The 15,677-nt window shown below is 48.0% G+C and overlaps 1 protein-coding gene across 3 annotated transcripts in view; it reads right to left on the bottom strand.

Annotated features, from left to right (window-relative positions):
- SH2D6 (SH2 domain containing 6) overlaps positions 1-15,677 on the bottom strand; it is an 82,458-nt gene that overhangs the window by 46,643 nt on the left and 20,138 nt on the right. For all 3 annotated transcript variants that reach the window (XM_075346228.1, XM_075346226.1, XM_075346227.1), the window contains exons 7-9: positions 14,389-14,410; positions 12,249-12,386; positions 8,267-8,295 (exon numbers count right to left, since the gene is read on the bottom strand). In XM_075346228.1, the coding sequence (XP_075202343.1) occupies positions 8,267-8,295; positions 12,249-12,386; positions 14,389-14,410 (189 nt within the window). The remainder of the gene's footprint in view (positions 1-8,266; positions 8,296-12,248; positions 12,387-14,388; positions 14,411-15,677) is intronic.

Raw genomic sequence — 15,677 nt, 5'->3', positions numbered from 1 at the left:
GCAGCCTGACACTGGTCTGCAGTGTCGGACTGGCTACCGGAGGAAACTCCAGTAATGCCAGGCCTGGATTCAGGTACCTGCATTGCACTCCGGAGCTCTCACCTGAGCTCCGGCGTGCAGCCTAGACTGTACCGCGAGTGCCGAGTGAATGATTCCCCGGTGCTTGCGGTTCAGTTCATGTCAGCTGCAGACAGGCCGGGCTGATCTCCGGTACTCTCACCTGAACTCCGGAGATCAGCCCGGCCTGTCTGCAGCTGTCATGAACTGAACCGCAAGCGCCGGGGAATCACTCGGCGCTCGCGGTACAGTCTAGGCTGCCCACCGGAGCTCAGGTGAGAGCTCCGGAGTGCAATGCATGTACCTGAACCCAGGCCTGGCATTACTGGAGATTCCTCCGGTAGCCAGTCCGACGCTGCTGGTCTGTATGGCTGCATTTGTATCCCCTTGCTTCTCCATGCTTCTTTTGCTGCTATTCCAGGACTTTGGGCCAATGCAATAATTATTTGCCTCTTCTGCTGCTATTTGCTGCTTTTTGGTGCTTTGGATCAGTGCAATAATCATTGCTTTTCTGCTGCTATTTAGGTATTCTGGGTCAGTGCAATAAGTATTGGGTTATATCCTATATACCAATATCTCCTTGCACTTTTTTGTCCATCTTGCTGCTATTTATTTATGATATTTGGGTTGGTGCAATAAATATTGGGCAATGTTATTTATACCAATCTTTGGTTCTTTGTTAATAATTTCACTATAGCTTATATACTGCCCTTCCCCTCTATTTTGTATATTTTGCACAGGTGGGCTTGTTTTATATGCTTGATCCATTTTTGCATGCACTGTTTGAGTCCGTGTCTCTTTTTAGGTCCTTCCTGTTCAGCTAGGATTTCTTGAGAGTGTCAGAAAGAATTTTCTCGTGATCGTGCAATTTTTTTAGAGAGTACAATATTTAATAACAAAAAATCTTTTTAGAGAAAGTGTAAAATTCACATTAATTTCAGATTAGTGGTCAATCTATAAACTTCTCATTAAATATTCATTGGTGATACATATGTGTTTTTTTTAGGATGATTATTGTTTCATGGCTTATCCCCCATTGTTTGTTTCTTGTTTTCTGTTTTTTGTTAGTCTGCTGATTTTTGTTTCAATAAAGATATATTATGTGATTCAATTTTTTTGGGGCTATTTACTCTATGTTCTTTGTAGGATTTGGTTCTCATTTTAGAGTTAGCCACTATATGATTTTGGCCATTCATTGGTTGTTATGCGGGCGTCACACGGTACGATATATCGGGCGATATGTCGTCGGGGTTATGTCGGTAGTGACGCACATCCGGCATCGTCTGATATATCGTAGCGTGTGACAGCTACGTGCGACGGTGAACGAGCAGAATACTCACCTTCTCGTTCATCATTGACACGTCGCTCAGTTTAAAAAAATTGACCATCCGGTTGTTCATCGTTCCCGTGGCAGCACATGTTGCTCCGTGTGACACCCCGGGAACGACGAACACAGCTTACCTGCGACCGCAGTCAATGCGGAAGGAAGGAGGTGGGCGGGATGTTACGTCCCGCTCATCTCCGCCCCTCCGCTTCTATTGGCCGGCTGCCGTGTGACGTCGCTGTGACGCCGAACGTCCCTCCCCCTTCAGTAAGAGGATGTTCGCCGCCCACAGCGACGTCGCCCGGGAGGTAAGTACGTGTGACGGGGGTTACCGACTTTATACGACACGGGCAACTAATTGCCCGTGACGCACAAACAATGGGGGCGGGTATGATCACTCCTGCAATCGCACAATGGATCGTCCCGTGTGATGCCGGCATTAGAGTATATGACAGGTCTAATGGACATTTTTAGACCCCCTGATGCCATAAGCTGTCGGCACCCTGCAACCATGTCAGGGAGTGGTCAATAGTGTGACAGACAGTATAAGTTGCCTCTCACTGTAATACTGACAGACACGAGAAATTTCAATACAGAAGTATTGCAACGTACGATGGAAGCAATCAGATGATGTCTCGCTGAATGTCTTCTACGGAGACTAATAAAATATTAAAAAAAAAGTTTAATAAAGTGTGTTTTTTATATAAAGTAATTAAAAAGTCATGTATTCCAAAGAAGGGAATTTTGTTTACTTACCGTAAATTCCTTTTCTTCTAGCTCCTATTGGGAGACCCAGACAATTGGGTGTATAGCTTCTGCCTCCGGAGGCCACACAAAGTATTACACTTAAAAGTGTAAACCCCTCCCCTCTGCCTATACACCCCCCCGTGCATCACGGGCTCCTCAGTTTTGGTGCAAAAGCAGGAAGGAGGAAACTTATAAATTGGTCTAAGGTAAATTCAATCCAAAGGATGTTCGGAGAACTGAAAACAATGAACCCAGAACAATTCAACATGAACAACATGTGTACACAAAAGAACAACAGCCCGAAGGGAACAGGGGCGGGTGCTGGGTCTCCCAATAGGAGCTAGAAGAAAAGGAATTTACGGTAAGTAAACAAAATTCCCTTCTTCTTTGTCGCTCCATTGGGAGACCCAGACAATTGGGACGTCCAAAAGCAGTCCCTGGGTGGGTAAAAGAATACCTCGGTAATAGAGCCGTAAAACGGCCCCTTCCTACAGGTGGGCTACCGCCGCCTGAAGGACTTGCCTACCTAGGCTGGCATCTGCCGAAGCGTAGGTATGCACCTGATAGTGTTTCGTGAAAGTGTGCAGACTCGACCAGGTAGCCGCCTGACACACCTGCTGAGCCGTAGCCTGGTGCCGCAATGCCCAGGACGCACCCACGGCTCTGGTAGAATGGGCTTTCAGCCCTGAAGGAACCGGAAGCCCCGAAGAACGGTAAGCTTCAAGAATTGGTTCCTTGATCCACCGAGCCAAGGTTGACTTGGAAGCCTGCGACCCTTTACGCTGGCCAGTGACAAGGACAAAGAGCGCATCCGAGCGGCGCAGGGGCGCCGTACGAGAAATGTAGAGTCTAAGTGCTCTCACAAGATCTAACGAGTGCAAATCCTTTTCACATTGGTGAACTGGATGAGGGCAAAAAGAAGGTAAGGAGATATCCTGATTGAGATGAAAAGGGGATACCACCTTAGGGAGAAATTCCGGAACCGGACGCAGAACCACCTTGTCCTGGTGAAACACCAGGAAGGGGGCTTTGCATGACAGTGCAGCTAGCTCAGACACTCTCCGAAGTGATGTGACTGCCACTAGGAAGACCACCTTCTGTGAAAGGCGTGAAAGAGAAATATCTCTCATTGGCTCGAAAGGTGGTTTCTGAAGAGCCGTTAGCACCTTGTTCAGATCCCAGGGTTCTAACGGGCGCTTGTAAGGAGGGACAATGTGGCAAACTCCCTGCAGGAACGTGCGTACCTGCGGAAGCCTGGCTAGACGCTTTTGAAAAAACACAGAGAGCGCCGAGACTTGTCCCTTAAGAGAGCCGAGAGACAAACCCTTTTCCATTCCGGATTGAAGGAAGGACAGAAAAGGGGGCAAGGCAAATGGCCAGGGAGTAAAACCCTGATCAGAGCACCAGGATAAGAAGATCCTCCACGTCCTGTGGTAGATCTTGGCGGACGTTGGTTTCCTGGCCTGTCTCATAGTGGCAATGACCTCTTGAGATAACCCTGAAGACGCTAGGATCCAGGACTCAATGGCCACACAGTCAGGTTGAGGGCCGCAGAATTCAGATGGAAAAATGGCCCTTGAGACAGTAAGTCTGGACGGTCTGGTAGTGCCCACGGTTGACCCACCGTGAGATGCCACAGATCCGGGTACCACGACCTCCTCGGCCAGTCTGGGGCGATGAGGATGGCGCGGCGGCATTCGGACCTGATCTTGCGTAATACTCTGGGCAGCAGTGCCAGAGGAGGAAATACATAAGGCAGCCGAAACTGCGACCAATCCTGAACTAATGTGTCTGCCGCCAGAGCTCTGTGATCTTGAGACCGTGCCATGAATGCCGGGACCTTGTTGTTGTGCCGGGACGCCATTAGGTCGACGTCCGGCTTCCCCCAGCGGCAACAGATCTCTTGAAACACGTCCGGGTGAAGAGACCATTCCCCTGCGTCCATGCCCTGGCGACTGAGAAAGTCTGCTTCCCAGTTTTCTACGCCCGGGATGTGAACTGCGGAGATGGTGGAGGCTGTGGTTTCCACCCACAGCAGAATCCGCCGAACTTCCTGGAAGGCTTCGCGACTGCGTGTGCCGCCTTGGTGGTTGATGTATGCCACCGCCGTGGCGTTGTCCGACTGAATTCGGATCTGCCTGCCTTCCAGCCACGGCTGGAACGCCTTTAGGGCTAGATACACTGCCCTTATCTCCAGAACATTGATCTGAAGGGAGGACTCTGGCTGAGTCCAGGTATCCTGAGCCCTGTGGTGGAGGAACACCGCTCCCCACCCTGACAGACTCGCGTCCGTCGTGACCACAGCCCAGGATGGGGGTAGGAATGATTTCCCCTTCGACAAGGAAGTGGGAAGAAGCCACCACTGAAGGGAGGCCTTGGCTGCCCGAGAAAGAGAGACGTTCCTGTCGAGGGACGTCGACTTCCTGTCCCATTTGCGGAGAATGTCCCATTGAAGTGGACGCAGATGAAACTGCGCAAAGGGAACTGCCTCCATTGCTGCCACCATCTTCCCTAGGAAGTGCATGAGGCGCCTCAAGGGGTGCGACTGGGCTCGAAGGAGAGATTGCACCCCTGTCTGCAGTGAACGCTGTTTGTCCCGCGGAAGTTTCACTATCGCTGAGAGAGTATGAAACTCCATCCCGAGATATGTCAGCGATTGGGTCGGTGTCAATTTTGACTTTGGGAAATTGATGATCCACCCGAATCTCTGGAGAGTCTCCAGAGCAATGTTCAGGCTGTGTTGGCATGCCACCCGAGAGGGGGCCTTGACAAGGAGATCGTCTAAGTAAGGGATCACCGAGTGTCCCTGAGAGTGTAGGACCGCCACCACGGATGCCATGACCTTGGTGAAGACCCGTGGGGCTGTCGCCAGGCCGAAAGGCAGTGCCACGAACTGAAGGTGTTCGTCCCCGATGGCGAAACGCAGGAAGCGCTGATGCTCTGGTGCAATCGGCACGTGGAGATAAGCATCCCTGATGTCGATTGATGCTAGGAAGTCTCCTTGGGACATCGAGGCGATGACGGAGCGGAGAGATTCCATCCGGAACCGTCTGGTTTTCACGTGTCTGTTGAGCAGTTTGAGGTCCAGAACGGGACGGAATGAGCCGTCCTTTTTTGGCACCACAAACAAGTTGGAGTAAAAACCGCGACCCCATTGCTGAAGGGGAACAGGGATCACCACTCCTTCTGCCTTCAGAGTGCTCACCGCCTGAAGAAGAGCATCGGCTCGTTCGGGGGGCGGAGATGTTCTGAAGAAACGAGTCTGAGGACGCGAGCGGAACTCTATCCTGTAACCGTGAGACAAAATGTCTCTCACCCATCGGTCTTGGACATGTGGCAACCAGGCGTCGCAAAAGCGGGAGAGCCTGCCACCGACCGAGGATGCGGTTTGGGGAGGCCGAAAGTCATGAGGACGCCGCTTTGGGAGCGGTTCCTCCGGCGGTCTTTTTAGGACGTGACTTAGACCGCCATGAATCAGAGTTCCTCTGACCCTTCTGTGGCCTGTTGGACGAGGAGAATTGAGACCTGGCTGCGGGCCGAAAGGACCGAAACCTCGATTGTACCTTTCGTTGTTGAGGTCTGTTTGGTTTGGACTGGGGTAAGGACGAGTCCTTTCCCTTGGATTGTTTAATGATTTCATCCAATTGCTCGCCAAACAGGCGGTCGCCAGAAAATGGCAAACCGGTTAAGAACTTTTTGGAAGCAGAGTCTGCCTTCCATTCACGTAGCCACATGGCCCTGCGGACTGCCACCGAATTGGCGGATGCTACCGCCGTACGGCTCGCAGAGTCCAGGACAGCATTCATGGCGTAGGACGCAAATGCCGACGCCTGAGAGGTTAAGGACACAACCTGCGGAGTAGAGGCACGTGTGACTGCATTAATCTCAGACTGACAGGCTGAGATAGCTTGGAGTGCCCATACGGCTGCGAATGCCGGAGCAAAGGACGCGCCGATAGCTTCATAGATGGATTTCATCAGGAGCTCTATCTGCCTGTCAGTGGCATCCTTGAGTGATGCACCGTCTGCCACTGCAACTATGGATCTAGCCGCCAGTCTAGAGAATGGAGGATCCACCTTGGGACACTGAGCCCAACCCTTGACTACGTCAGGGGGGAAGGGATAACGTGTGTCATTAAGGCGCTTAGTAAAGCGCTTATCTGGATAAGCCCGGTGTTTCTGGACTGTATCTTTGAAGTCGGAGTGATCAAGAAACGCACTCCGTGTACGTTTGGGAAACCTAAAATGGAACTTCTCCTGCTGAGAAGCTGACTCCTCAATCTGAGGAGTTGGAGGAGAAAGATCCAACACCTGATTGATGGACGCTATAAGGTCGTTCACTATGGCATCCCCTTCAGGTGTATCAAGGTTGAGAGCGGCGTCAGAATCAGAGCCCTGATCTGCCACCTCCGTTTCATCATCCAGAGAGTCCTCATGCTGAGACCCTGAACACTGTGATGAAGTCGAGGGAAGCTCCCTGCGAGCCCGCTTAGCCGGTCTGGGACTGCGGTCCGTGTCGGAGTCCTCACCGTGGGACCTATGAGTCGCCCCAGGAGCACTTTGCTGCGCCGACCGAGGGGGGTCTGAGGGAAAAGGTACAACAGTGCCCGGGGCTTGTGTTACAGGTCTGGACTGCAAAGCTTCTAGTATCTTAGCAGACCATTTATCCATAGACTCAGAAAGTTTGTCAGCGAATACTGCAAACTCTGTCCCTGTCACCTGGATAGTGGCAGCAGGTGGTTCCACCTGGGCCGAGGGCCCCACCAGTGGCAGAGGCTCCGGCTGAGTGAGTGTCACAGGGGCCGAGCATTGCACACAATGAGGGTAGGTGGAACCTGCAGGTAGCATAGCCGCACATGAGGTACAGGTTGCAAAGTAAGCCTGTGCCTTGGCACCCTTGCTTTTTGCGGACGACATGCTGTTGTCTCCTCTTAGAGCAATCAGAGAGGGTATATAGCCAAAGCAGTAGTGCGGCCGTACAGCGTAAATGTATACAATATAAGCATATAAATATACACTTCAGCACCCAGGGGGGCAAGCACCTAGTAACAGGTGCTGCTTACCGACCGCCCTCAGCGTTTGTGTGATCACCAGATTCCCTGCCTGGGCCTCCCAGAGCTGTTAGAGCTCGTCTCTGAAGTTCCCCAGCGTCAGAAGTGCTGATAGGAATGGCTGCCAGCGTTCTGAGAGGAGGAGGGATCCGTGGGCGTGCCTCAGAAAGTGCGGGAATCTGGTGCCCCACGGTGCTCAGTGAGGGGGGAGGAGGATACAAAGTATGCTCCAGCCCTCAGCGCTGACGTCCAGTGCAGCGTCCCACCCTTACCCCTGACTGGCAGGCCTGGGGGCGGGAATATGCGGTACTAGGCCGCAAAAGCCGGGGACTAAAGTTATAAGCGCGGCCGGCAAACAAGCGCGGTCAGCGCGGTAGTCCCGGCGCACTAACACAACCAGCAACGGCTGCAGCGTCCATTAGACAGGCGCTCTATGCGCCGTCCCCAAGGGGACACAGAGTACCTCAGAGGAGCAGGGCCTGTCCCTGACGATACCCGGTCTCCTGTCCAGCAGATTCCCCCAGGGGCTGCGGAGGGAGCACGGTCCCAGTGTCTGGTGACCGGATAGGATCCCACTTCACCCAGAGCCCCTAAGGGATGGGGAAGGAAAACGGCATGTGGCTCCTGCCTGTGTACCCGCAATGGGTACCTCAACCTTAACAGCACCGCCGACCAGAGTGGGGTGAGAAGGGAGCATGCCGGGGGCCCTGTTATGGCCCTCTTTTCTTCCATCCGATAAAATCAGCAGCTGCTGCTGACTAAATTGTGGAGCTTGCGTGCATGTGTGCCTCCTTCAACACAAAGCATAAAAACTGAGGAGCCCGTGATGCACGGGGGGGTGTATAGGCAGAGGGGAGGGGTTTACACTTTTAAGTGTAATACTTTGTGTGGCCTCCGGAGGCAGAAGCTATGCACCCAATTGTCTGGGTCTCCCAATGGAGCGACAAAGAAATGTTATTAATGAAAACCACAACTCATAACAATAAAACAAGCCCTCGGGGCTCTGACAACAGAAAAACGAAAAGGTTCTGGCTCTTGGAACGTAACAATGCAAAGACATAAAAAATGAGACACTAAGGAGTTAATACCTGGGAGTCCAATACGGTCAAGTACAGATCTGCAAGAAAGGATAATATAATTTTGTTATTTGCAAAAGATTGGTTTAAAGTCTCACATTTTGACTCATGTACGGAGCTAATTATTTGCGGATGTCCTTCATTGCACCTAGAGGAATACAAGCGGCCATTAAGGTTCAGCAGCGCAAATAGAGAAATAAAAATCTGCAGGACTCAACCTTGTTGTCCTGTAAAGAATTCTTTTGTTTTTTGAGCCATAATAAAATGGCATCCACAATAGATACAATCCATTGGAACAGGTGCTGGCCATATGGACCATACAACACCAGGCCTAAAGGTTTCTAACTGGATGAGTTCTCATTGGTTGGGGTCACGTACACTGTGGTAGGACGTCCATATGATTGCCTGCATATATACATGGGAGCCAGAAATACGGCCAAGGCGAATAAGGCGTCTGGGAAAGGTTAAAGGGATTTTCCTTTTGGGGATGATATATTTTTACTTATTTGTGGCTAAAACAAACTCCCCATTAGACAGTCATAGCGGGCTGACCAATGCATTCTCAGTTTCTCCATTCTGCAGCCAACAGTAGACAAAGCAACACAGAGGCTGTAGAAGGCAAGTTGTACAAAATGTTTCATATAATCCAATTACAAGTAAAAATTACCCCCCAAGTGTAGACACAGCCCCTGCAATGGCAAGAGGAGAATGAATTAAGAGTTGTCAATCACAGACTATCTCTTAGAAAAGGACTTGGGCATAATAGTGGATCCCAGATTCAACATGAGCCAACAATGTGGAGCTGCAGCTAAAAAGGCCAACACAATTCTGGGGTGTATCAAGACAAGCACTGAATCTAGATTAAGAGAGGTAATTATTCCCCTATACTCTTCCCTGGTCAGACCCCACCTGGGCGCCCCAATTCAAGAAAGATATCGATATATTGGAGAAAGTCCAGAGAAGAGCAACCAAGATGGTAGGTCTGCAAACCATGTCCTATGAAGAACGGCTAAAAGAACTAAGACTGTTTAGTTTGCAAAAGAGAAGGCTGAGAGGAGACTTAATAGCGGTCTACAAATATCTGACAGGTGGTCACAGTGCAGAGGGGACTGCCCTATTCTCATTAGCACAGGGAAGTTCAAGAAGCAATGGGATGAAACTGAAAGGAAGGAGATTCAGATTAGTCATTAGGAAAACCTTCCTGACGGTGAGGGAAGTCAGAGAGTGGAACAGGCGACCACGGGAGGTGGTGAGCTCTCCATCAATGGAAATCTTCAAGCAGAAACTGGATAAACATATAGCTGGGATGATTTAAGAAAACCTGTGCTCCCAGGGGGTTGGACCCTATAGCCCTTGAGGTCCCTTCCAACTCTACTATTCTATGATTCTAATTCTTACTAATATACCTTTCCCTTAACATTAGTTGATAATGGCGTAACTCTGCAGATGTCTCCATGCGACCAAAAAATTCTCACACCTGCACGCTTCACCTACGGCATCTCTACAAGGAAAATATTATATCAATTCAAATGAGTATGTGCCCATGTTACACATAACAGTTCCCTAATTTTTGCTACAATCAAACCATTTTTTGTGTAGGGAGGCAATGTCACAATAAAATAAAAAACAGCTGTGTGTTACGTAAATCTGTGGGGTTATGCCTAAATTAAAGATCAATAGGAATTCTTATTGGGGGTCATACAGGCCTCTCTTCATGGGTACTGGGACCACTTGATGGGTACAGGGATCACTTGATGGGTACAGGGACCTCTCGATGGGTACAGGGACCTCTCGATGGGTACAGGGACCTCTCGATGGGTACAGGGACCTCTCGATGGGTACAGGGACCTCTCGATGGGTACAGGGACCTCTCGATGGTTACAGGGACCTCTCGATGGTTACAGGGACCTCTCGATGGTTACAGGGACCTCTCGATGGTTACAGGGAACTCTTGATGGGTACACTCCCTATATTAAAAGAGTGTATTTTTTACACTCTTAAAAGAAGGTACATCTTTTGTCATTATGTTCCTACTTGCAACTAGAATCTTTTTAGAACCGCAGCAACTCAGCCATAAAGTGAAGATCATGTAACGTTACAGAGCGGGAACACACGAGTGATGAGGAGCAGAGTGTTACGTCCCCACCAGAGTCCGCTCCAGCGACTTCTGCTCCGATCGCCAGGCGACGCCGTGTTCCTGCCGTGGATGGTGCTGGTGATGGGAGAGGAATCGATGCCAGCGGCACCGGTGGGCGCAGGCTCCGCTCATCCACTGGGCTGGGTTATCTTGGGATCTGCAGTACCGCTGGCTGACTGTGGGTGGCATGTGTCTTCCAGCTGAAGTTACCAGCGTTCAGCTACAGCCAATGGGAAGACACCACACCCTTCTTAGTTCCCCTCCTGTCTGCTGACCTCTGCCAGAGATAGTTCTGATTTCCTGGCTCCTGGTCCGCCCTATTCTGTTTGGTTATTCCTGTGTGCTGACTTCTGTGTGTTTTCTGACTACCCTCCTGCCTGCTGTTTTTGTACCTCGCTGCCCGATCCGGATTTGATCTCTGCTACGTTTTCTGATTACGTCCTTGTCTGCCGATTCTGTCCCTGTTCTGCTATTCCTGGTTTGACCCTGCCTGACGACTACTCTCATCGGACTGCAGCCTTCCACAGGTAGTGATCTCCAGGGCCATGTGTAATTCCAAATCCCTCTATAAGGGTTAAAGGGTTTCAGGGTTCTGGGGGTCCTGCTTGGTGAGTGGCTTCCCTCCAGCCTGTCCATTACATCCCATCTGAGTCTGTTGATCCAGGCAGGCATTACACGGAGGGCAGAAAAGTCAACAATACTCTGCTGATTATATAATTACTGAGTTCAAACCTCTTCTGGCATTAACATAATTACAAACACCGTGCACCGGGACTTAATGGTTTATCATGTCCGAACAGCTGTATGCAATTCTTACATCATCAAGCACAGTGCCCAACATTGGCTGAAGTAGTGTAAAGCCGCCAACACTGGACTCTGGAGCAGAGGAAACGTATTCTGTGAAGTGAAGGATCACACTTCTCCAGCTGGCATCTCATGGATGAGTCTGGAATAGGTAAATGCCAGGAGAATGTTACCTGCCTGACCGCACTGTGCCAACCTAACAATGTGATGGAAGACTGATAATACTATTGGGTTGTTCTTCAATATTCGGCCTTATTCCCTTATTTGAAGTGAAGGGGCCAACTTAGTTCTTCAGCAGACAAAATATTTTGGATGTAGCTTCAAACTTTTTGGGAACAATTTGAGGAGGACCCTTTTTCTGTTCCCCATGATTGTGTTTTGGTGCATAAAGATAAAGACATGGTTGGGGGAGCTTGGTGTGGAAGAACATGGGCGGTCACAAAGAGCCCAGACGTCGACAGCAGCCAACACCACTGTGATAAACTACATCAAAGATGGTGAGCCCGGCCCTCTCCATCATCTGACCTCACACATCTTCTAGCTGAAGAGGGAAAAATTCCCACAGACACCTCCAAAATCTTATAGAAACCCTTCCTAGAAGATTGGAAATTGTTGTAGATGCAAATCAGGGATGGTAAATCCATATTAATGCTTATGGGTTTAGAATGGATGCATTATAAAGGTGACTCAACATGTGTTTGTTCATATATTGTGCTAATTATGGGGAGAATTCTAGACATCAGAGTTCAATAATAAGATTCTGGCTGCCTGCAGCTACCACTAGGGGGAGCTAAGTGCATCTTTCCTCGTGAGTTCCATATACAAACAGTATGTGGTGAGCTCACACACTCCCCCTAGTGGCAGCTGAAGACATGCAGAATTTTACCATTCAACTCTGATACATATGCACAGGATCTGAAGCTCTGTAGCAAAAAATTAAATCTCGAAACTAACAAATATATATCTAGTGAAATTTATCAGCACAGAAAACCTGTTTAGCTTCCAATGCTGTATGGGCTCAGTGTTAGATTTTATGGAATATGTCACTCTCACCGTCCATTCCTTTGGAAAAGTTGTTATTGCATGTTGGTGGTGCACGCATGGCTGTACAGGGTAGAGACATCCTGCGATCAGGAAGGGGTAGAGGGGGACCACGCTTTACTGGTGGTGCTGGTCTGCTCTGTTTTGGTACTGCAAAATAAAAAAATGAGTAGATAAGACTACCTTTGCAACACAGCAATGTCCTATAGCCAGTAAAAGGGGTTGTCTGGTACTTTTATATTGATGGCTTATCGTTAGCATAAGTCATCAATATCAGATGTTTGGGGCTGCGGCTCCCAGCAACTCCACAGATCAGCCGGGTACTGCACATCCGCCCCTATTTGAATGACCAGAAGTGGATCTGTAGTACCCCGCTGCGGCCACTATACAGCTGATGGAGCTGTGCTGTTCCACTTCGAAACACATCATCAGTTACCAGAAGAAGGTAAAAAATACAGAAGTGGCGCCTGTATTTCTATTATACTCTGTATTACACATATATATATATATATATATATATAGATATATATATATATATATATATATATATATATTACTATTGTATTATGTCCTCTGAGTGTTCCTCTCCTGTCCATAAATTTAGTGATGTGTAATGAGAAATGACACAGGAAAAAAGTATTGAACACATGAAGAAAGAGAAATGCAAAATGCCTTAGAAAGTCATGACACCAGCTGAACTCTATCAATAATCTAAAAGCAATCCTGTCAATAATATCAGCTGGTTCAATTGATGGGCTATAAAAAGATCACCAAGGTGCCACACAAGAAACATCTCAAAATGGGTAAAACCAGTGAGCTGTCTCAAGACCTTTGTAACCTTACTGTTGCAAAATATACTAATGGTATTGGTTACATAAGAATTTCTAAACTACTGAGGGTTCCAGTGAGCACTGTTGGGGCCATAATCCAGAAGTGGAAGGAACATAATTTCACCATAAACCGGTCACGACCAAATGCTTCCTGTGAGATTTCAAACAAAGGGGTGAACAGAATTATCAGAGGAGTTGTCCAAGACCCAAGAACCTCAACACCTGGAATCAGTAGAAACAATTATTTTAAAGAAAACAAATAATGCACTCAACTGTCATGGCCTATATGCACGCTCACCACAAAAGACTCCATTGTTGAACAAAAAGCATGGTCAAGGGCATTTAATGTTTGCTCAGCAATATTTAGATAAAGATGTGAAATACTGGAGAATATAGTCCGGCCAGATGAGACCTAATTGAACTATTTGGATTGCATAATACACACCATGTTTGGAGGCCAAAAGGCACTGCATATCACCCAAAAACATCATACTAACAATGAAGTTTGGAGGTGGGAACATCAGGGTGGGGGGCTGATTTTCAGCATAAAGCACTGACATACTTAATTTAATTGAAGGAAAGATGAATGGACAAATGTACAGAGACATTCTGGATAAAAATCTTCTGCTCTCTACCAGGATGGTAAAGATGAAACAAGGGTGGACATTTCAGCAAGACAATGATCCCAAACACACAGCCAAGGTAACTCAATTGGTTTCAAAGAAAAAATAAAGATGCTAGCATGGCCCAGCCAACCACAGGACCTGAATCCAAGAGAAAATTTATGGAAAGAACTAAAACTCAGAGTACATAGAAGGAACCCACAGGATGTGAAGAGTATTTGTGTGGAAGAAGGGACCAAAATCACACCTGAGCAATAAATGCCACTAGTTTCTTCAAGCAGGAGGTGTCTCGAAGCGGTCATCAACAACAAAGGCTTTTGTATGAAGTATTAAATACATTTTTATGTTCAATACTTTTTCCCTGTGCCATTTCTCATTATCACATATACCTTAATCCATGGGCATCTATGGTTTACTATATTTGTATGTGTGGATTGGATGGGTTGGTACCGACATCTGGTGAAAATTCAAGTCAATAACACCTTTAGAAATATATTTACTTAGAAAATTGGTGACGCGTTTAATACTTATTTCAGCCGCTGTATGTATTCTTGTTATTGGGTGCCGAGAGGGCAAGCATATCGCAAACCTCAAAAAGTTTAGTTCATTCATACGGCCCACCAGAGAGATGAATGATTGCGCAGGATTCTTATCATCAATCACCTAAATGCACATAAATAACTAACATAAATAACTCACGTGGTCTCTGCTGCCAAGGACTCTGAAATGTTAAGAATAAAGGTTATTAGTAAAACCAATTTTTTACCTTCTTTAATGTTTGCATATTAGTTATTCTCTCTTTTGTCAGTTGTCAATTTAATTATCATTAATGTATTTCTGAAAAATTGGAGAATTATCAAATATCTCCCTCAAAGGGGTTGTCTCATGAAAACTACCCCTGAAAAATAAAAGAAGGTACCGAGTGACTTCTACTGGTGCAGGACTCCGGTAGCCAGACCCTAAATAGTCAAGGTAACAGGTGACCTATACTACTTGTGTAATCATACCCGGGGTGTATCCATGTGTCATTATCATTATATTATACAATCGGATTGTGTGTTCAGTTTGGAAGATCCATGTGTGGGAATTTTGCACACAGGTTTTTACATGTTTTTGTGATTTTTTTAAGGTAGTTTTAATAATGTTTTATGCTTAATAAAAGGTTTTATGAACAATATTTATGCAGGTTCAGGACTGTATTTTTAACATATAAAGTTCCGGTGCCCATATGCACTTTCTTCCCGTAACGCTTGTCACTACCTTATGGGGTCGCATGAGCGGAAGGGTAGCCAGGAGAGTCGGGGTCTGGTAACAGGAGGTCACATATAATCATAAGGGGTAAACAGAGACGTAGTCAGGGCACAATCTGAGGGTCACAATACCAGAAGAGCAGATAGTAGTAAAAGGGAGCAAGCAAAGACGTAGTCAGATAACAGTTCGGAGTCTAAGGTTGGCTTTACACGCTGCGACATCGCTAGCCGATGCTAGCAATGGCGAGCATGATAGCACCCGCCCCTATTGTTATGCCGATATTTGGTGATCGCTGCCGCTGCGAACATTATCGCTACGGCAGCGTCACCCGCACTTACCTGGTCGGCGTCGTCGCTGTAACTGCCAAACAATCCCTCCCTCAAGGGGGAGGGACGTTCGGCATCACAGCAACGTCACCAAGCAGCCGGCCAATCAAAGCGGAGGGGCGGAGATGAGCGGGACGAACATCCCGCCCACCTTCTTCCTTCCTCATTGCTGGCGTGTGGCAGGTAAGGAGAGGTTCCTCGTTCCTGCGGTGTCACACGTAGCGATGTGTGCTGCCGCAGGGACGAGGAACAACTTCGCACAAGCGACAGAACTGATAATTGGGAGCGGATCCCCATGTCAACGAGGAGCGATTTTGGACGTTTTTGCAACGATCCAAAATCACTCCTAGGAGTCACACACAACGAGATCGCTACAGCGGCCGGATGTGCGTCACAAAATCCGTGACCCCA

Source organism: Anomaloglossus baeobatrachus, chromosome 4, assembly GCF_048569485.1.
Source record: "Anomaloglossus baeobatrachus isolate aAnoBae1 chromosome 4, aAnoBae1.hap1, whole genome shotgun sequence".
Lineage (NCBI taxonomy): Eukaryota > Metazoa > Chordata > Amphibia > Anura > Aromobatidae > Anomaloglossus > Anomaloglossus baeobatrachus.
The sequence above is the reverse complement of the archived record's forward strand: the minus strand, read 5'-3'. Positions and strand labels throughout refer to the sequence as shown.